At 32.7% G+C, this 23,098-nt stretch overlaps 1 protein-coding gene across 1 annotated transcript in view; it reads left to right on the forward strand.

The window, feature by feature from the left end:
- Positions 1 to 4,880: 4,880 nt before the first annotated feature.
- Positions 4,881 to 23,098, forward strand: part of LOC126888359 (fatty acid synthase-like) — an 84,675-nt gene continuing 66,457 nt past the window's right edge. Inside the window, exons 1-5 of the mRNA XM_050656537.1 lie at positions 4,881 to 4,997; positions 6,071 to 6,221; positions 10,615 to 10,803; positions 16,231 to 16,516; positions 21,054 to 21,334. Coding sequence (XP_050512494.1) covers positions 6,074 to 6,221; positions 10,615 to 10,803; positions 16,231 to 16,516; positions 21,054 to 21,334 — 904 coding nt within the window. The 5' untranslated portion in view covers positions 4,881 to 4,997; positions 6,071 to 6,073. The remainder of the gene's footprint in view (positions 4,998 to 6,070; positions 6,222 to 10,614; positions 10,804 to 16,230; positions 16,517 to 21,053; positions 21,335 to 23,098) is intronic.

Raw genomic sequence — 23,098 nt, forward strand, 5'->3', positions numbered from 1 at the left:
TTAACCGTAGCTTTTTTATTTTGTATCTTAGAGAGTTCGTTAAAAAAGAATTTTGTAGATTTTTACAAGATCTATAAGGCTATTCATATTAAATCCTTTTAAAATTCTCAGTCACAAAAAGAGGTGGCATTGAAAGGGTTGGTAAAGGTGGTTTTTGCATGATATTACAAGTTATAATTGTCAATAGCTCACTCAATTTTTGCCGTAAACAAATGTTTGCAAACCAAGTTCTTGGGAATTAAATAGGCTACAATTTCATATTTAAATATTTTTTCATATATCTGATGCTAATCTTTCTATTCTGAAGAAAAATGCATTTTTTACCAAACTACGAAAACTTGTTTTTCGCTTTTAACTCCATTTTTTTAAAAACTAATAATTCTAAGCGGATAATACTTCTAGAACCTATTAAAAATATATAAATCAAGAAAACCAAATCAGAGGTCAATGACAAATTTGAATTAGGGTGGTGATTAGGCGGTTGTTTACGATCACTTTTTTGCTGAAAAAAATAGGGACTGACATTCTTTTCAATATAAAACACTTAATTATTTTACCTAGAGATTTTTTTATTTCTGGAGATACATATTTTTAAATACTTTAAATTAGTTTCAACAAGTTATCCTCGAAAAATGCATAGTTTTCCCGTCCTTTGACTTTGAAACTACAATATTTAGCATTTGACGAAGAAGAGCCAACATTTAATAAAGTATAGCTCGATTACTATTGGTCTTAAAGAAAATAAAAAAACAGTTTGTTTATTTTTTTAAAAGGTACATTTTTGTTAAGAGGATCGGAACGTATTTTCGGCTGCAATGCTATTCAAATGGGGATTCATTTTTTTCAAATCCTGAGAAAACTAATAAGTATTTTGGAAAAATTTAAACGCAGAATGAAAGATTACGTTATTAGCGAGGGCCGAAAGTCCCTGAGAACTTCTACAATGTTTATTTTAATAAGTTACAGGGGTGAAAAAACTAAGAGAAAATTTAGTGTGATTTTTAAATTCAAATATCTCATTCAAAATAAACTTTTTATTTATTCTAAGGGACTTTCGGCCCTCGGTAATAATTTAGTCTTTCATTCTGCGTTTAAATTTTTCAAAAATATTTATTGGTTTTTTCAGGATTTGAAAAAAATGAACACAATGCCGTGGTAATATTTTCCAAATCTGTCTTTGTCTTACAACGCACTCAACCGAATATAATATTGTCAGCATATATTGTCAGTCAGACACTGACAATCAGTGACAATTTTAAATATTTGACATTGCATCGGGAATATTTTGAGAAATTGATTAAATATTATTGATATATAGTGTATTTGATAAATAATTGATTTAAGAAGTGAACTTAATAAAAAGTTATTTATTGTGTATTATTTGTGAAAGATCCAAGCAGAGAATACATCAGATATATCCTGTGATCCAAGTATTTTGTTGTTAGAGATGTTCAAAATTGTAAGCGTTCCAAAATAACAACATATTATTAAAAAATCACTTTAACACTTTTCCTCTTTTCTCGATTGATTATTAGTTTTTGTTGTACAAATAAATTATTACAATCACTGAAAACATAGTTAGTGAAAAAATTATCACATTTATTAACTGAATTAATAATTTGCAATTACAAAAATAACAGTTATCCAAGAACATTCAAAAGCCATCTCTTTAAATTAATTATGACATTTTCAAGTAGAATGACATTCTAGTAATGTTTACATATCCACACCAGTGTAAATTTTACTACACGTAATTTGCCGTGTAAAGACAGAAAAAGTAGGGATACACGTAAAATATTTGCGAATTATGTACCCATAGCCTTAAGTACTTAAAGTTGTTTTGATAAAACGAAAAATTTTTGAGTTATTAGTAGAAAACTGATTAAAAACATTGATTTTTTCGATATAGAACTAACACTTTCGATAGCGAATAAATCAAAAACTATTAATTTTATCAAAAAAATGTATAAAACGTTTTTTGCTTATAATGAATGTTTTTACCAACTCTTGCTGTCAAAATATAACAAAAATTTCCACCCCCGAGATGGGGTGGCAACCACCCCCATGGTAAAAGCGCCTTTTGGCATGATATAGATTTTGATCCTTGTACTATCCACTACTTATTCTTAAATTTTCAAGCAAATCGATCCATTCTGTAAAAATTGCGATGATTTGTCCTATTTTAAGCTTCATTACTTGGACTAATTAATAGACACAGAGATTAAGAGGGAAAAGAAGAGTAGGTCGACCAAGAAAGAGATAGTAAAAAAAGTGGTTAGCAATTAGAGAGGAAAAACTAAAGACCATAAAGAATGGAGAACAATTTTCAAGATGTGGACCTAGAAGTCCCGCTAGCACTGTGTGTATATATTTATCCTAGATGAGTGGGAGTAAAACAGATAGATAAACAAAAAACTAAAATTGGTTGATTTAATCAAAACATGTTACAGTGGAACCCCGATAAGTCGGCCCCCGATAACCCGGAAGTCCGGCTAACCCGGACCGATTTTCATCAGACAAAAATTTAACAAATAAACAATTTAACAATTTTATCAAATAAAAATGTATGTAGGTCAAATAATATTTGAGAGATAATGTGTATTTGTGTAATTTGAACACATATAAGTATGTACAACAGTAAAAATGATTCATGCACACGGCGGCAGGCAGAGCGACCGTCTCAGCTTATCGGAAAGAACAGGCACCTGTCTGTATTCCTTTTGCGTTATTTATGTCAAACTGTCTTAGCATTGTTTAAAATAGACGTGACTATTTAAAAATTCTTTTTTAAAACAATGGCCTTAGTCTGTTCTTAAATAACAACATTGTTTTAATCACTTCCGTTCTGTAATCGTGCTTCAGATTGTGTTTGCCTGATTTTTGTCTACGTAATGGTAACAAAACTGTAATGTTAACAAAACGTAAAAATGTTGTGACAATGGAAAAGAAACTAGAAACATTAGGTCGGATTGATAAAGGCGAATCTTTAAAATAAATTTATTGCAGCATCATAATATGATATTATGATACCATAGGTCTGGATCCCGCGTATGAAAAAAAAGTTGATTAATAGCAAGCTAAAAATTTGTTAATAGCTTAAGGGTGTCTAGTCGGATAAACTTTGATATATGAGAACACTGGAACAGGGGCAGTTTTAATTGTGGAACAGGTAAAAAATCTGGAACGGTCAGAACACGAAAATGGCACATTTGTTTTGTCCGACAGAACAGACATAAACTCTCCGAACAGAGATTAAACTCTCATGCAAAAATCAGACTGCTATTTATCACCTGTCATAATTCCTGTCATTTGACATATTCTACATGTTCCACTCATTAAAACGCCAATTTGGTGATAAATAGCAGTCTGATTTTTGCATGAGAGTTTAATCTCTGTTCGGAGAGTTTAAGTCTGTTCTGTCGGACAAAATACATGTGCCGTTTTCGTGGTCTGACCGTTCCAAATTTTTAGCCTGTTCCACAGTTAAAACTTCCCCTGTTCCAGTGTTCCCATATATTAATGTTTGTCCGACTAGACACCCTTAAGCTAATAACAAATTTTCAGCTTGCTATTTATCAACTTTTTTTTCGTACGCGGGATCCAGACCTACCATATTATGGTGTCGGTACATCTCTACAGTATGACTGAGTTTTTTACCAAGAAATGAACAAAACTCTACACTCTATACAACTATACGTAATTTAGATGTGTACTGTGCATATGTGTTTCATGTTTTTGTAATTATAATGGAGGTTATTTATTAATTTTTACTATATTCTCCGGCTAACCCGGATTTTCGATAACCCGGATCGGCCGCGGTCCCGATTAATCCGGGTTATCGAGGTTCCTATTTACATGGAAGTTTTTTATTGGGTAATTGCAGCAGTAACTCATTAAATATCTTTAATTATTAAACAATTTCAATAACAGTATAAACAAAAAAAAAACATAATTAGTAAAGTAAGTAGGAGTAGTAAATATTAATTATGTCGCACATGTGTATTGAACATTTTTTGCGTGAAATATAGGTACCTACATAATAATGGAAAATTAATCATATTTGTCGATGTAACAACACTTTAATCCATATAATAAAAGTAAAAGTATGTACTTTGTTTTCAAACAGTACTTTAACGATAAAATAATACGACCTCATCAATTAGCCTATATTTGTCCACTGCTGAACGTGGGCCTCTCGTAAAATTGTCCCCTATTTCTATTTTGAGCTTCTAGCATTCAATTTGTGGTGTTACGCTTTATATCATCCATCCATCTAATCGGTGGTCGTCTTCTGCTTCGATGGTCCAACTATCAACTATCATCCGTCAATCTGGTAACACGCCCGGCCCAAGTCCATTTTCCATTGCTATTCTTTCAACCGCATCCGTGACTCCTGTTCTTCTTCTTTTTCTACGTTTGGTACTTTATCTCTGATGGTAATACCTAACATTGATCTTTCCATAGGAAATGAAAAGGCTAATCTTTCCAGTACAGACAACTTGATATGTATTAAATCTTTATTTATCTTTATCTATTTTATCTAAGATTTGATCCTGTATGCTTCCTGGACAGAAAAATAAGCTTAGGAAGATCGAGGCTGAAGTTAAGCCGTAGCACCAATAAATAATGTCAATTGATGACTGCAGTATCCACAGTCAAAATTAGTTCCAATCTAAAGTCATAAATTAATAAATGTATAAAATATGTATTTTTAATTAATTTAATAGGCATAAAAACACAGAATAATAACCTAAACATTTTAATTGAGATTTATTAATAAGGAAAATGATTTAATCAGTACCGATGCACAAAAAATGAGGCAAGTGCGACAATTTCCTTATTTATTTAATCGATTAAAGGCGATTATATTCATTTTGACTTAATCGGTTGCTTAAGTGTTATTAAATTGAAAGTTTTACTACTTAAAATAGCGGTACCAAAAAGTATACATTGTATTCTGCATTTTTGGTTTTCTTTGTTGTTCTGAAGAAAGAGTTGTAAGTCCTTTTGTATTACTTATCTAAAAATATTTATTATAGGTAATATATGATATTTTTACTTCTTGGCCACTTTTTGTAAGCGGATATTTTTATCAAATTTTAGTATATCTATTATTAGATATAAGTACCATCACAAAAAGTAGCTCATAGCTATTTTTGAGCCCTCTAGATGCCCCTGTGCCTAATATGTCCCTCTAAAGGGTCCAAAATAACCCTTAAGGAAGTGTTAAAATCCTGTGATCTTTGAAGTAACTTCTGCAATGTGTTCTTCTGAGGCCAAACAGATATATTATTACTTTTTTTTGTAATTTAAAAATAACATCGGATGGGATAGCTGTACCAGAACCCCAACAAGGAAGACCATATCGAAGATGCGACTGAGCAAAGAAAAATATGTTATTTCGGAAGAGGCTAAATTGAGTTCCTTCGAAACAGATCTTATTGCATGGCAAGCTGAGGCTAGTTTCTTACTTAGCAAATCGATATGAAGGAACTAATTAAGGTTGCTATCTAAAAAAATACCAAGAAATTTTACAGAATCAACGGTACTGAGCTGGCTGTTATTAATTTAAGAGGTTCAAGTAAAATAAGGGTTCAAGAGCTCCTTTATCGGATAATGCTACTGTTTCATCTACGTTAAAAGAGAGTAAATTAGTAAATATATTTGATGGGCTATTTTTGACCCTTTCGAGAGGTATATCTCAGGCCCAGATAAAGGGCTAAAAAATAGCTATAGGATACTTTTTTAAGGCAAAATAAAATACTAAAATTTGGTAAAAATCCGGGGTCACCCCCTTAAAAATGTGGTATTACAGACGAGACATGTATACATTTTCAGAATTTTAATCTTAAAATGCACTTATTCCATATTGACGTATTTGCAATTGTTCAGTTTGAATAAATGAAAAATTTCGGCAAGTCTTTAATTAACATTAAATGCACCAAATAATATGTGCTAATTATATGCGTATGATATTTTGACCCATCAAACTAAAGAATTCAAATAAAGTCATCAACCAGTTGATACTTTTAGCTTAGTACGGTTTTGATGTGTCGTTAATTTTTTTCAGATCATGAAAGACTTTTTGGAAAACGACAAAATCGTTATCACAGGAATTTCGGGAAAGTTTCCGCAGTGCCAAAATGTGGAAGAGTTCACAGAAGCGCTTTTAAGTGGAGTAGATTTGGTAAAAGAAGATAATAGTACAAGATATCCAGCAGGTAAAAAGTGTTTATAATATCATCATCATCATCAATCAGCTAATTGCGTTTACTGCTGAAAATAGGCCTACTTCAATTCTTTCCAGTGATCTTTACACTGGGCCGCTTGTAGTCAGTTTCCTGCTACTCTTTTTATGTCGTCGGTCCATCTAGTCAGTAGTGATGTTGATTATAGTTACTTTCGAGTAATCGTTACAAATCGTTACTTTTGTATAAAGTAATCATTTAGAGTATTCGTTACTTTGATTACTTTGATTACTTTTGTTACTTTTGTATTTGAGTACCGGTAATCATATGGAGAATTGCATTTCTCAGTACATATTTTGTATTAGTAGGATATTTTGATTACTATGATTACTTTTGTATTTGAGTACCGGTAATCATATCGAGAATCGCATTTCTCAGTATTTCGTATAAGATAAAAAAAAGAAAAGAAAAAAAAAGAAAGTTTCTTCTTTTCTTTTTTCCTTTTTGAATAGTAGAATTAGTTCGCTTGTTCTCCATTTTTCCGGTATTTTATTGTGTTTTATGATTTTGTTAATTGTTCTGTCATTGCTGCTCCACAATATCAGTAATCTCTAGTAATCAATTAAGTGCCAAAAACAAACCCTCGAAACTCTAGATGTCGTACCTTAGCAGTAACCCTGGCCACCCAGGTGCTTCGGAGGTCGGTTCTGATTTCATATTCGTGTTCAGTGACCCCAAATACCCCGAAATAAGAAAATCTGGCCCTTAATATACTTATTTTAACATGTTTATGCATTTTTCGATGCGTTTTATACACTTTAAAATGTAATAATGCCTTTCCACCTATTTTTTAATTGTACTTTTTCCAGACTGGACTTTTTTCCAGACGTCATCTTAATCCTAAATACAATGCAAAAAGTTGAAAGTCTCTAGGTACCTACTATATTTAAAAATAGATTTATTCCTGTGCTTTTAGTGTTAAATGCCCTGGTCTAATAAAAACAATGCCATACCTATATGTAAAATTCAAGTTGATGATTATAGTCTAGAAATATTATCATTTCTACATATTTACCGGTCAATCTAATAGACAAGGCGGAAACGGCGGGTTCGTTGGGAAAAATATTCCCATGAGATATTTTTGCATAATCACATTCGTGAGACATCCCAGAATAAGGTTCAAGAAGTCGCCCACGAGAGAAGTGGGCCAATTTTTTTTTAACAATTTTTTTTTAATCAAATTGCAAAAATCAATATTTTGGCCCGGACTAATTTTTTTTAGGTTTTTTGGACCATTATGGACAAAAAAGGTCTCTTATAATTTTTCTCTAAAGTTGATCTTTTTCGAGTTATAAGCAAGTTAAAATTTGAAAAACGCGAAAATGGCTATTTTTAAGGCTTAATAACTCGGTCAAAAATTATTATTTTGAAACTCAGAAAGTGACTAAATCAAAGTTTACAGTCGCCGTTACATGATCCTGAAGAAATCTGTGTCATTAATTTACTACTAAGCTGTTATTTTTAATTAATAACAATGAGTGGTTGTATCGTATTGACGCTGCTGTAAATGTGAGTGCGAGTAAGATGCACAATTGGACTGCTAGAATAGCTTCTCTCTCGCACTCAGCATTTACAGCCCCGCACACGTGCATGCGCTTAAAAATAACAGCTTAGTAATAAAATAATGACAAAAATTTCTTCAGGATCTTGTGGTGGGCTTCAAACTTTGATTTAGTCATATAAAGACTTTCATAATAATAACTTTTAACCGAGTTATTAAGCCTTGAAAATCGCCAATTTTCGTTTTTTTTCAATTTTAAATTGCTTATAAGTCGAAAACGATCAACTTTAGAGAAAAATTATAAGAGACCTTTTTTGTCCAGAATGGTCCAAAAAATTAAAGAAAAAATTTTTCGGGCCGAAAATAGGGATTCTTGTAATTTGATTAAAAAAAAAATTGTTAAAAAAAAATTGGCCCACTTTTCACTTCGCCGACTTCTTGAACCTTATTCTGGAATGTCTCACGAATGTGATTATGCAAAAAAATCTCATGGGAATATTTTCCCCTTCGAACCCGCCGTTTTCGCCTTGTCTATAAGCTATTTTTTCTAGGCCTGATGAGAATAGTGTTTATTAAACGCTTTTATTTAGTTCAATAGTCAATGCGTCAAATCTTTAGACGTTAATTTGACTGCCTTTTCTTCAATGCAAATGAATGAAAATTTGCAGACATATGCATTCGCGGGAACAATACACGAATTTTTCAATAAAATTTTTTTTGTTTATTAATTGTTTAAATAAAAAAAACGATTTTAATGGAAAATGCTTAAATTCTCTTGTTTTTTACAATGTAAAAACTTGAAACTTTTACAGATTGTAGCTAATGATATGAACTATACATAATTTCACTTTTTACGTTAATTGTTTACGTTATGCTTCATAAATAAACAATAAAGTTTCAATTTTTTTGCCGATTCCGACTATTTTTCATGTTAGTACATCATATGTTTTATACATATTTTAATAAACATGACGATATATTTTAATGTTTGAAAAGTGTAAGACTAAAAAGTAAAAAATAAAAAAATGAAAAAAACATTTTTAAGAAACGCTTTTCTTTAGTTACGACTGACCAAAATTAAAAATATTATAAAAACATCAACTAAAAAGCAAAAAATAAAAAAAAATTGAAAAAATCTAACACGCTCGTTAAAGAAAAGCGTGGGGCGAAAACCGTTTATTCGATGAACACGCGCCACGCTTTTCTTTGACGAATGTGTTAGATTTTTTCAATTTTTTTTTATTTTTTTGCTTTTTAGTTGATGTTTTTATAATATTTTTAATATTGGTCACTCGTAACTAAAGAAAAGCGTTTCTTAAAAATGTTTTTTTCATTTTTTTATTTTATTCTTAAAATCTAATGTGTTGCATTTTTATTTTCAAAAGAACTAACATCTGTGAAATTCTGTGAATTATCTACCTCGACAAATCGTATAGTCATCTGTTTCTGGTTGCATGCTTTGTTAAATGATATAACTCCCTCTGTTTTAGCTACTTCTCAGCGCCCTGTAAAAATCCTGTAAAACTCTTCATAGCCTTCGCCCTTCATAGAAAAAATTTTAGTTAACTGTACTGATACCGAACACTCGTGTAATACCGGTCCGACTCCGATATCAACCGAGTAGATACAATACTCAAAATCAAAATAGGTACTCGCTCTGATACGATTGGTACGAAGTAACGAATCAAAGTAACGATTTACCTCTCTGTATAGTAATCGTTACTTTAGTTACTTTGTAACGAATAGTTACTTTTTAGATCATCACTAGTTTCTGGGCCCCCATTCCATGATTCGTCGTGTCCACCGTCCATATTATTGTGTTCTAGCTAAGTGCCCTGGCCAGTTCCACTTAAGCGTCATGATTTTTTCGATGACGTCTTGAACTCTTGATCTTTGCCTGATTTATTGGTTTGTTATGTGATCTTGAAGGCTCACGTTCAGCATTGCACGTTCCATGACTCGTCGTGTAAGTCTGAGCTTATTCACGGATTTTTGCGTCAGTGTTAAAGTCTCTGCTCCATAAGTTTGTACACTCAAAACACATTGGTTATAAACCTTTCCCTTGAGATACATGGGAATTGAACTTTTTAGAATATGGCTTAGTTTGCCAAATGCTGCCCATGTCAGGCATATTCGCCTCTGTATTTCATGTGTTTAATTTTCTCTGCATATTTTGATCTCGTGTCCCAGATATTTGTAAGTGTCTGTTTGTTTTATGGTATTTTTGTCAATAGTTATATTTACACTCATTACGAGATTTGTCATAAGTTTAGTTTTCTCCAAGTTTATTTTTAATCTAGACCTCTCAGACAGAGTTTTAAGCAAATGTATCATATAAACTGTCTCTTGTAAGTTGTATGCGATTAATACAACATCATCTGCAACCCTCAGATGATTTAATCTTTCTCTATCTACATATATTGATGCCCATGTCTTGCCATTGAGTGTTCTTAAAAAATATTGACTCTAGAGCTGCCGTGAATAATTCTGGTAAAATATTGTCTCTTTGTCTTACTTCTCGAACTAAGCCGAATTTTGCTTTGTCTACTAATTAGATTATTTTTATAGTTTTCTTCTATATCTTTTAACTTATCTTCATAAAATTTCCTCTTTTTTTAATTCGTAATGTTCCACTGGTTTTTCTTCTTTGCTCTATGTAAAGTATTTCCGATTTTTTTGTATTTAGTCTTAAACTTTCCAACCATGGTTTGTTGCGTTTCTTGGCAGATCTGCTAGGTTCACCTGCTACTACCTTTACAATATTTTTAATTATGCCTCATACACACATTTATTTTTATATTTTTGTCATGAATAGACCTTCTTTCTTATTTTTTAATATCCGAGTGTCAATACTATTATTTTTAGGAATATGGGGAGTTCCCAAAAGAGCTGCTACTGTTTTAAATATAGACAAATTTGATGCGGCCTACTTCGGCGTCCATCCTAAGCAGGCAGCTTTAATGGACCCAAGACAACGAATACTTCTAGAAACAGTATACGAAAGTATAATTGACGCCTCCTATAATCCAAGAGAACTAAGGGGTTCCAAAATTGGTAAACATTTTTTATTACATTCTCGTATAAATATTTATGTAAAGGATCTTGTAGGTATAATGAAATAATATAATATCTTCTTCTTCTTCACGTGCCATATCAGAATTATCTGACGTTGGCGATCACCATTGCGAAGGCTTCTCGATCTTCTGCAATATGGAATAATTGTCCTGCATTTGATAGCTAAGTCCATTCACGAATGTTTTTTAACCAAGAAACTTGTTTTCTTCCTACACCTCTACGGCCCTCTATTTTGCCTTTAAGGATCAGTTGTAATATTTTATATCGACTTCCCCTCACTATATATCCCAGATAAGACATTTTTCGATGTTTAACAGTCTTTAGAGTAGTTCTCTATCTTTGTTGACCTTCCTTAGTATTTCTTCATTAGTTTTTCTTGCTGTCCAGGGTATCTTCAGCATCCGTCTATGAATCCACATTTCCAATGCTTCAATTCTGTTCATGATCGATACTTTTAGCGTCCACACTTCTGCACCATACAAAAGTACGGACCAAACATAGCACTTGACCATTCTTTGTCTTAGTTCTAAACTGAGATGATTATTGCAAAGAAATGACTTCATTTTCATAAAAGTAGTTTTAGTCATTGTCTGGATCTAGTTGGTCCGTTATCACAGTTCCCAAATATGTCATTCTGTGAACTTTCTCAACTTGGACTCCGTTTAATTGAAGTTTTGCATCGGGATGTGGGTCACGACTAAACACTAAAAATTTGGTTTTGTTTGAGTTTATTTTAATGCCCATTTCCTCTCCTACCTCGTGAATACGATCAAGCAGAATTTGGAGACCTTCAATATTATCTGACAGAATTACTGTATCGTCTGCATATCTTATCACATTAAGTAGTTCTCTGTTGATTTTTATTCCATATGGCTGTCTCTCAAGTGCCTTTTTAAATAACTGGTCCGAGTAAACATTAAACAATGTTGGTGACAAAATGCAACCTTGTCTGACTCCTCGTTGTATGGAGATTTCATCGGTCTAGTTATCTCCAATTTTGACCGTAGCAGTTTGATTCCAGTACAAATTTTTAATAACACGAATATCTTTGTCATCTATTCCAATATTTTTCAGTATTTGCATTAATTTTACATGCTGTACTTTATCGAATGCCTTTTCGAAATCTACGAAACACGCAAATACATCTTTTCTTTGATCACGGCATTTTTGTTATAGGATATTAATCGCAAAAAGTGCCTCCCTGGTACCCATAGTATTTATAAAACCAAATTGCGGGTATCTTCGAGATCTTCTTCGCATTTGCGTCTAATTCTGTTGTGAAGTATTCTTAGAAAAATCTTAAGAGTGTGGCTCATTAGGCTAATTAATCGATATTCTGAGCATTTTCCCACATTGTGTTTTTAGGTATTGCGACAAAGATGGATTTGAGCAGGGATGGGAAAAACCTACCGGTTTAAACCTAAAACCGGTTTTTTTACTTCGCAATAACCGATTTTACCGGTTGTTTTTCTGTCCCGGTTATAACCGGTTTTTTCTTTTTAAAGTAAAAGCCGGTTATTAGGTTTTTACGGTGATTAGGATTAGGTTAGGTATTATTTTGGATCCCAATCATAATTATTATTCTCAAGTAATTATTCCAAACAAAACCATAATTCAAATTTTATCTTATTTTATAAAATACAGAAGCAAACTGAAAGTGTAATCTCACATCAGCCAGAAACAATTATTAAATTTTATTATATTTCCTTGAAAAGGTATTTGTAATCATAATATTTACATAAGAAGTGATCTGGTTGAATAAGAAGTGATCTGGTTGAATTAGACGCAAACATCATCTATTTTTCACACTTAACTCTTGACATTGAAAGTGGGTGAATGACTTTTTCGGATTACCAAAAATAATGCTCTGACTATGAATATCGAATTACTGATTACGAATACGAATCTCCAAGAATTTCGCTACGTTTTCAAAACGATACACTCATACAGGAAGTATTAAATGAGTTAAAATGTACCTATTCTACAAATATACAAACGTGTTAAAAGTAATACATGTTCTTTCGATAGTAAATACTAATTTTGATCATATTGATATCGAGTCGAATGGAGTATCGCAAACTAAAGTGTATTGTAAATGTAACTTTGTAACCTATTGGATTAAAAAAACCGAAAACCGGTTTTTCCAAAAAACCGGTTTTTTTGGCCGGTTATAATTGCCAGGTTAAATCGTAAGAAAAAAAACCGGTATAACCGAAAACCGGTGTTTTGTCAAAAACCGCCATCCCTAATTTGAGCCAATCTGTGGGAATCACTCCGGTGTTATAGGTATATTATATATTGAATTAAAAAGTCTTACTACTACTTTTATGTTATCATCCTCTATTAGTTTCAGCAACTCAGTTGGTGTATCATCTGGACCACAAGCCTTTCTAATCTTAGCACTATTTATAGCGTGTTCTACTTCGCATTTCATAATTTCTGGGCCGTCAGTACAGTTTTGGTAGAATTCGGCAATATTATTCCTGTCATCTTCAAACAACTCTGATATATACAGTTTCCATTCTGTTCTTATTTCGTGTTCATTTACAATAATTTTGTTATTATTGACAACGAGCACAGAGGATATAATATATTATTAATTAAAAAACGTATCGTATTCTTATCGTAAACGTATCGTATCGTAATCGTATCGCTTTCGATAATTTCCGCCCTCAATTTTAAAACTCCTGCTCCTCATCCTACCCCACTCCTTTAGAAATAAAGAAAAGCGACAAATACAGACGTGCGAAATGCTCTGTTATGCTGTTGTCTGTACCTATAAAATTTAATTACCTCTCAATTTTGAATCACACCCTATATAGTCTAAGTAATGAAGCTTAAAATAGGACAAAACCTCGCAATTTTTACAGAATGGATCTATATGGGGCCGAAAGGCGCTTTTACCATGGGGGTGGTTGCCACCCAATCTCGGGGGTGGAAATTTTTTATTTTATTTTTTTGACCGCCAAAGTTGTTAAAACGTTCATTCTAAGCAAAAAATGTTCCATACATTTTTTTGATAAAATTAATAGTTTTCGATTTATTCGCTATCGAAAGTGTTAATTTTATATCGAAAAAATCAATGTTTTTAATCAGTTTCCTGCTAATAACTCAAAAACTTTTCGTTTTCTCAAAACAATTTTGCTTAACAAAAATGTACCTTTTTAAAAAATAAACAAAACAAAATTTTTTAAATTTTTTTCAAGACTAGTAGTCGAGCTATACTTTATTATATGTTATGGTAGGGGAGCCCAAGCGGGGATTTTTGCAGTTACTCGAGCGCGTCAGATTATCATATGGGAGAAACCTGGTACCCTGCAGATGTACCTCTACCATATATTGGCTCTTAACACAGGGAGGTTCGTTAAGGGGGGCCCGAAAAAAAATATATATGGTTAAAAATACTCGAAATTGTCAGATTAAGATAAGGTAAGTTAAGTACATGCAAGAGAGTGTATATTTCAAAAATATGACGATTTGGACCGGGCGTAAGGGAATGGTTGAGTCCTAAAGTTTCAGAAAAAGCGATAATTTCGCGAAATGAATGACAGATCGAAAAACAAAATAATACGTCTTCAATATTTTTTAAAAATCTATCGAATGGTATAAAACATGACCCCTCACGGTGGCGGGGTGGGGGGTTACTTTAAAATCTTAAATGGGACCCCCAAATTTTTATTGCCGATTTGGATTCTTTACGTAAAAATAAACAACTTTTATTCAAGACATTTTTTCGAATTATGGATTGATGGCGCTATAATCGGAAAAAACGATTGTTGGAAATGGAAAATTAAATTTAAAAATGACAAGCGCCCGCTAAAGTGGAAAATTTTACTTAACTTTTTTTGATTTTAGGACCTAATAATCACAACCCAATTGGTCAACATAACGCTCGAGTGACTGCAAATTTAGCATACTTTACTCCCCTACTATTAGCTGTTCTTCGTCAAATGCTAAATATTGTAATTTCAAAGTCAAAAGACGGGAAAACTATGCATGTTTCGAGGATAACTTGTTTAAACTAATTTAAAGTATTTAAAAATATCTATCTCCAGAAATAAAAAATAGGCTCTAGCTCAAAAATTAAGTGACATAATAAAAAGAATGTCAGTCCCTTTTTTTTTTTCAGTGCAAACGTGATCGGAAACTTTCTCCTACTTACCACCCTAATTAAAATTAGTCATTGACCTTAGTTGGTCTTCTTTATTTATGTATTATTAATAGGTTCTAGAGGTTTGACCGGCTTAGAATGATTAATTTAAAAAAAATGGAGTTAAAAGCGAATAACAAATTTTTGTAGATTCGTAATAAATGCCATTTTCTTCAGAATAGAAAGATTAGCATCAGAGATAGGAAAAAATATTTAAATATAAAATTGTAGCCTATTTTTAATTCATAAGAACTTGATTTGAAAAATTTTTTTCTACGGCAAAAATTGAGTGAGCTATTGACAATTAAAACTTGTAATAACATGCAAAAACCACCCTTTCAAAGTCACCTCTTTCTGCAACTGAGGATTTTAAAAGAATTTAATATTAATAGCCTTATAGATCTTGTAAAAACTTACAAAATTCTTTTTTACCAAACTTTCTAGGATAAAAAATAAAGAAGTTACTGTTAAAAAGTCAATATATTAAAAAAAAGGAGAAATCCAATTGGAAGCATAATAATGTAAGTTAGCGGTGTTTTTAGTCATTGGCCTTATTTATTCTTCTTTATTTAAGTATTATTAATAGATTCCAGAAGTTTGACTGGCTTACAATGATTAGTTTTTAAAAAACTGGAGTTAAAAGCGAATAACGATTTTTGTAGTTTGGTAAAAAATGCCATTTTCTTCAGAATAGAAAGATTAGCATCAGAGATACGAAAAAATGTTTATAAATATGAAATGGCAGGTTATTTAATTCTCAAGAACTTCGTTTGAAAAAATTTTTCTGTGGCAAAAATTGAGTGAATCGTAAATGAGTAAGTATAATATCGAAAAAATTGATTTTTTCGATATAAAACTAACAGTTTCGATAGCGAATAAATCGAAAACTATTAAGTTTATCAAAAAAATGTATAGAACATTTTTTACTTAAAATGAATGTTTTTATCAACTTTTGCGGTCAAAATTTAATAAAAAATTTCCACCCCCGAGATGGGGTGGCAACCACCCCCATGGTAAAAGCGCCTTTCGGTATCATATAGATTTTGATCCTTGGACTATCCACTACTTATTATCAAATTTTCAAGCAAATCCATCCATTCTGTAAAAATTGCGAGGTGAAAAGCTTCGGTTCCTGGACCAATAGTACAATAAATAAACTCTAAAATTACTTTAATAATTTCACATACGTAGGTATATGTCTTAATTGTATGGCATCATTGTAATATTATATTCAAGGAAACTTTTATTTTTTCTAGGAGTCTATGTTGGAATAGGTAATTTTGGCAAACAAGAAGAATTCAAAGCTCTACCCAACACAGGCGGTTACACCAACATCGGTCTTAACTTATCCATGGCCGCAAACAGAATATCGTACTGTTTTGATTTTAAAGGTCCAAGTCTTGTGCTAGATACAGCGTGTTCAAGTTCTTCCTATGCGTTTGTCTGCGCCATCAAGGATATGATGCTAGGTGAAACTGACGGTGCTATAGTATGCGGTACACATTTGCTTCAACATCCCTTTGAAACGGCTGAGTTTATGAGGTAATGGTTAATTTAAACTTAAGCTTATTTTATAGACAAGCGGTTTATCCCCATAAGTTGAGCATCTATCTAGCTATAATATAATCAACCTTAAATGCCCATTCCTGGGCATAAGCCTTCCCTGTCAATCTCCATTGGTCTCTATTCGGGGCAATTTGCACCCAGTCCTTTTCTGCCGTTTTCTTAAGGTCGTCCGTCCATCTCATCTGTGGTCTTCCTCTTTTTCTTTTCTGTTCCCATGGTCGCCAGTGTAGAATTCGCTTATTCCATATTTCTTTTTTTTGCCGCAGAGTGTGGCCGGCGAAGTTTCATTTAAGTTTTGCAACCTGTCTTGATACATCGTTCACCTTTGTTTTTTCTCTGATCCATGAGTTTCTTTTCCTGTTTTTAAGACCGATACCCAGCATCTGTCTTTCCATTGCTCTTTGTGTTTTGGATATCCTGTTGATGTTCTCCTTTCTCAATGTTCTAGACCAGAGCATACACCGACTAAATCTTTCGACCTTCAAATACAGGTAAGAATATTTTGACAAAGATAAGTGGTTTCTATCTTGCTAAAAATATAGTTTTAAATTTAAGGGGGTATTAGCACGCCGCAGTCAAAATAGGTGGCGATTATGTAAACTAACGTTTAACAATTCTTTGAATAGATGGCAGCACGTACATATATTTTATTATTAAATTTAGTTCTCTGAACGACTCAGCATTGATGCCACGTATTGCAACTTACGCTCGGCACAGCTCGCTCTCAACCGTACCTTGTATTTACAGACGACCGTTCTTAATCCTTTCTTTACCTGCCAAGGGTAAATTCTCATTTATACACAAGATTTATACGCACCGCGCGCCTGTATCTCAGCGACCGCTATAGTCACTTAGATACATAGCAGCTATAGACTGTTCTAACGACATATTCGAAATATTTGGATCCCTGTTTTTAGCTAGATAGAAACCATTTATCCTCATCAAAATATTCTTACTTGTACTTGAAGGTTTATAGATTATAAAGCTTTTTGTAGAATTACAATTATTCATTTAGTAGTTTTTTAGGAAAAACCCAAAGTTCTTTTAGTTTTACAACATTATTAGCGATCAGAACTACTGTGTTGTCTGCAAATCTTATATGACTGAGGTATTCTCCATCAATGAATAGGCCTGGATTTGTTCTGCCAATTCATTTTGCTGAATATAGTTTCTAGGGTTGCACTGAAGAGCTTTGGGAAAATTGCGTTTCCTTGTCGAACGCCTCTGGTAGTGGGAAATAACTGTATTTATTGTACTTATTATAAACTGGTTTTCTACCTCTTCTTCAGATGCAAATCCACTAATGGAAGTTAGCCATCACATTTTCCATTAACTCTCTGTTTCTTGCAATGTGTACCTATCAGAGATTGTATGTCATTAATCCATGTCCATTGCTTTATGTTTCGGAGCCAAGACATTTTCTTGCGTCCTATTCCTCTCTTGTCTTCAATTTTACCCTCGATTATAATTAGCATAAAATGGTAATTTTTTTTACGCCGTTTTCCTTTTCTTGATAGTTTCTTGATAGTTGTAACGGGTGGTCCTTTCAAGACGACAGACTCAGTAAAACACAAGTTAAAAATAAAGTAAATATATTAAATATAATTATATACAGTTTAAAACAAATAAAATAAAATGTAATTCCGTCTTCTGCAAAGGAAAAACAATATTAAACTTTCTTATAGTTATCCGATCATAATAGTAACATTAAAATAATACGATAAACAGTTTATTTATATACAATAACAATCTCTCTACGTTAAATCAACAAATCAACATAGCCCTATATTCCGATCCGGAGATCATTCCTCGCTAATATCGCACACTGCGATAACGGTCATGGCAAGACTCCACGTCACTACTGTGGCGTCCGCCTAGGCATAGTTCCACCTCAATATACCGTGCATCTTTGCCAAGCCAGCTAATGCTATTTCAACACGCTAGCAGCAGCTGTTGAGTCATGGTTAGTTCAACACGCTAGCCACGACTGATTTTCTCATTCTCCTAGCTCGCCTTAAATATGCTCTCGATGCCCACTCCTCCGGTCGTCTCTGGTAAGGCAGCTCATCGCTTGTCGAGGTATCATATCGTTACAAAGTTGGCGTTCTTGGTTCATTCTTTTAAGACATCTACATTTGTCACTTTCGCCGTTCCTGTTATCTTTAGGATATGGCGATAAAGCCACATTTCGAAGGCTTCTAATAATTTGTTTATATCCCTCGTTTTGAGTGTCCAGCCCTCTAGGCCAGGGGTCTGCAACCTGCGGCTCGCGAGCCGCTTGCGGCTCTTTCGTTGTGAAGCTGCGGCTCTTAGTTCCACACGCAAATATGTATTATTTATTTTACCAAAAAATATATTTAAAAAGCCTTCTGAATCGATTAACGAGGATTAGACACCGATCTTCTCAGTCACTTATACTTCCAGAAGTTAAGAACTTCTGGGAGTGCTACCGCTCTCTAGACAAACTAGAGGGGAAGATATAGCGAATGCCTACAAAAATGCCTTGAAGAGAATGAGATCGATTTAAATAAAATCGTTTTAATAGCAACAGATGTAGCCAGAAGTATGACAGGAAAACATAAAGGGGCACCATCGATTCTTCAAAGCAAAATAAATCAAGAAACGCTTTGTGCCCAAACATTTCCAGTCAAAATAGTTGAGGTCATGAATTTGGTGATCAAGATTGTTAATAGCATCTTGTCAAAAGCACTCTACCATCGTCAGTTTAAAGAATTCTTAAACAAAATCTGTATTCCGACCTCCTTCTTCACAATAAAGTGCTACGGCTTTCCAAAGGTAAGGTGTTGAAACGTTTTGCTTTGTGCTTAAATGAAATAAATACATCCCTAAATGAAAAAGGCATTAATCATCCTGAATTAGGGAACGACAAATGGTTGCAAAAATTTTACTTTGTGGTGTATATCACAGTGAAATTAAATAAGCTGAATCTAAAATTTTATCAAGGAAAGGGAAACCCAGCCTATGTTTTGGTGGAAGAATTGGTTTGTTTTGAAGAAAAATTAATTCTTTTTGCAGAAGATATTCAGAGCGGTAAATTACTTCATTTTCAATTTCTAAAGAAATATCGCGATAAAACCAGTGCAACTGTTGACACGAATTACTTCAGCACAGTTACAAAAAAATTAAAGATGAATTTGCTGGCAAAGAACAATTCAAAACCAACAAAACCACTCTAGCGTTCATAGTAAATCCTCTCAACACAAATAGTAACGAAATCCACGTTGAGCCATTTTGAATTGATACTAGATCTTCAGAAATGCAATTGAAAAAGTAAAGGAGTGGAAAATTTACAGAATTGAAAAGCAAGTTGGAAGAGTTGGAGGTCCAGAAATGTATGTACGCAACGCAACAAAAGTAGACAGCTTTGAAAGAAATGCCGCGAATTAACGGACTTATATTCGATGCATGGAATAGTCTTCCAGATTGCTACAGTGAGGTGAAGAAGTTATCATTTGGAGTGCTAACTAACTTCGGACCGACATATTGAGATTATTTGCTCAATTGTTTGTCATTGAACATTGAAGTACAAGTTAGTGTTGTAAGTGAATAATTAGTTGTTTTAATTTTTTACTTGAATAAATGAAATGTTTGAAAATATGTGAAAAACACTATATAAACATATGAATAATTATGTTAATTTTTTTATCAAACAACTTTATGTATGCGAGTACTATTTATTGTTGACAAAAAAGATTTGTGGCTCTTTAAAAACTTTGAAATTTTGGAAACTGTAATTTTTTACTCTTCCGACTCAAAAGGTTGCCGACCCCTGCTCTAAGCCATATAGCAGCACCGACCATACCTAGCACTTAGTAAACCTTAGTCTCAGTTGAAGATCGAACTCTAAACAGGTCAGGTCAGAATTCGACCTCCTGAATTTTACTAAAGCTTGTTGAGCTAGCTCAATGTCACATTTTACTTCCCTGGCCGATGCGCAGTCTTCGAAAAACCACGTTCCCAGGTATTTAAATTTGCTCAGTTTTTCAATGGACTTGGTATTCAGTGTTATGGTGGAGTTTTCAAGTGCATCCAAGTTTCTGGAGATGATCATGAATTTGGTCTTTTTGGTATTAATCTCTAATCCCATTCGCTTACTGTATTCTCCGATTATAGTGACGTAAGTTGTTGAAGATCGAATATGTTGTCATAAATTAAGACACCATCAGCATATCGTATGTTGTTGATTAATACTCCATTCACTTTGATTCCCATATCTGCATGTTCCAAAGAGTCTTGAAATATGGCTTCCGCATAAATGTTAAATAACAGAGGGGAAAGCACACATCCCTTTCGAACACCCCCTCTTATATGTATCCCAGTTGACCATTTTATAGAGCAACTACATTTCAGTTACATCACACATGTTCCCAAACTCATGTGGGTTTGGATATAGAATTGTCTGGATTTAAAACTTTGATTTTTCAACATATTTTATCGTAAAATTTTATTTATGTGTGTGTTTAAATTTTTTTGAAACTCCTTTTTTGCATAGGTTAAATATGCTATCGCCAGATGGAAAATGCAAAGTTTTTGCAACTGACCGGAATGGCTATGTTAGAGCAGAAAGTGTAGTCTCTTACTTTTTGCAAAGAGAAAGTAAAAGTAGAAGAATATATGCCACAGTTATTGGAGCCAAATCCACTGTCGATGGTTACAAGAAAGAAGGAATTACATTCCCTTCTTCCGAAGAACAATATATTTTAATGAAAGGACTGTACGAGTCTGCAAATATAGACCCAAATGACATTCAGTTTGTTGAGACACACGGCACTGGTAAGTATATGTGTCTTTTGTTTCATAATAAGCTTCAACTAAATGTTAGAGATAATTTTCTTCTTCTTCGGTTTTTTCCTATTATAAGTTTGCCGTTTTCGTCCTCAACAGCTAGTCCATTCTTTGACGGTTTTTGCGGTAAATTTTAAAGAACCGCTTGGATTGACTCGAAATTTGGTATACATATAGATAATATGTCAAAGAAAAAAAGTGATATTGTGCCGATGTGTGCTTTTGCTCTGGGGGTGGTTACCACCCCTTCTCGGGGGTGGAAATATTTAACCTCAAAATAACATCGGAAATTGATAGATATTTGAATTCTGAGTAAAAAACCTTATATACAACTTTTTCGGTAAATTGGTATTTAGCAAGTTATTCACGATCGAAATTGATGATTTCCTACATGAAAAATGCATGTTTTTGAGTGGATTTTCAAAAATATCTCTAAAATTATGCATTTTTACGAAAAAGTTATCATAATCAAAAAGAAACCTATTAAATTAGTGAATGGAGTGGTGTTCTTTAAATTATTATAGCAATAACAAAATCTAAGTTACAGCCTACTTAAAATCGGGATTTTTTCGAATTAACCTTGAATCAAACATTTTATCATTAAATAACGCAAGAAATAGAGATTTTTAGAAAAAAATTATGGAAACATCTTTTAAATATTTTACTGATACCTTTAAAAGGTGCTATGATAAAACTGATTTGGATAAAAAATGGCTGAGTTATTACAAAAACAAAACGATTATGTCGTTGAAAAATGAAAAGAATAATTACTTAAATTGGTGCATTTTCCACGAAAATAAAAATTAACATTATTCCTTACACAATTAAGTTTACTTATAGCCTGACTACGCGTTCTGAGATTTTAGCCAGTTTAAACTGCTTAGGTTTGAAAAAATTTCAATTTAGTATTCAATTATTTTTTGATATTTTATAAATGTTTTCCATTTTTCCAAAATTACTTGAAAACTTAAAGAAACCTGAAAAATATATATCAATACTAAAATGTAGTATTTTTTATACTAAAACTTATTCAGTTTGTTCAAGGTCTCTATGGTAAATACTGAGTGAGATATTTATATTTTAAGTTTGCACGTAAGTGTGAGAAGCAGTTTTCTAAGCTCTTTGAATCACATGCTTTAAAAATCAAAGACCGCCAGAAAGTCCAGCTTCTGAATACTTTTAGCAATTACAATTCCCCACAAAATAAGCTTTGGAACAATGAAATATCTTGAAAATTACAGTAGTTATCTTAAAAAACCATATTGAAACTTATGTCGAGTACTTTTTAATCGTTGATATAAGTATTTCATTTTTTTTTTCATGAAAAAGGCGCATCGTATGAAAGAAAGGGAAGATATATTTTCTGTCATAAATTAGATAAGTAACTCAAAAATGCTTTTTAATTTGAAATACCTCAGTGGCGTACTATTTTTTTTTTAAATTCAGACTAGTACCCGTATGCGCGCCAATGGTGAATATAAAATTCTTAATAGTAAGTCTGTCAATAAATGCGTAATAACTACCTCTTAAAACCCACCAAATTTCAGTTGCATATCTCAACCGGTTTTAGAGCAATCAATAAATCTTCACTTTGTAAGAGAAATCTCAACACCCCGTATCTTGGAACTTCATTAGCTACGACTCTGGTTCTACTAGGTCTCCAAACTTCATACATACACAGATTTTTTCAGTTTTTCATAATCTATATTTCTGCTCGGAATATTTTTTCGATCAATTACTTACTTTTTGATT

This window comes from Diabrotica virgifera, chromosome 7 (assembly GCF_917563875.1).
Source record: "Diabrotica virgifera virgifera chromosome 7, PGI_DIABVI_V3a".
Lineage (NCBI taxonomy): Eukaryota > Metazoa > Arthropoda > Insecta > Coleoptera > Chrysomelidae > Diabrotica > Diabrotica virgifera.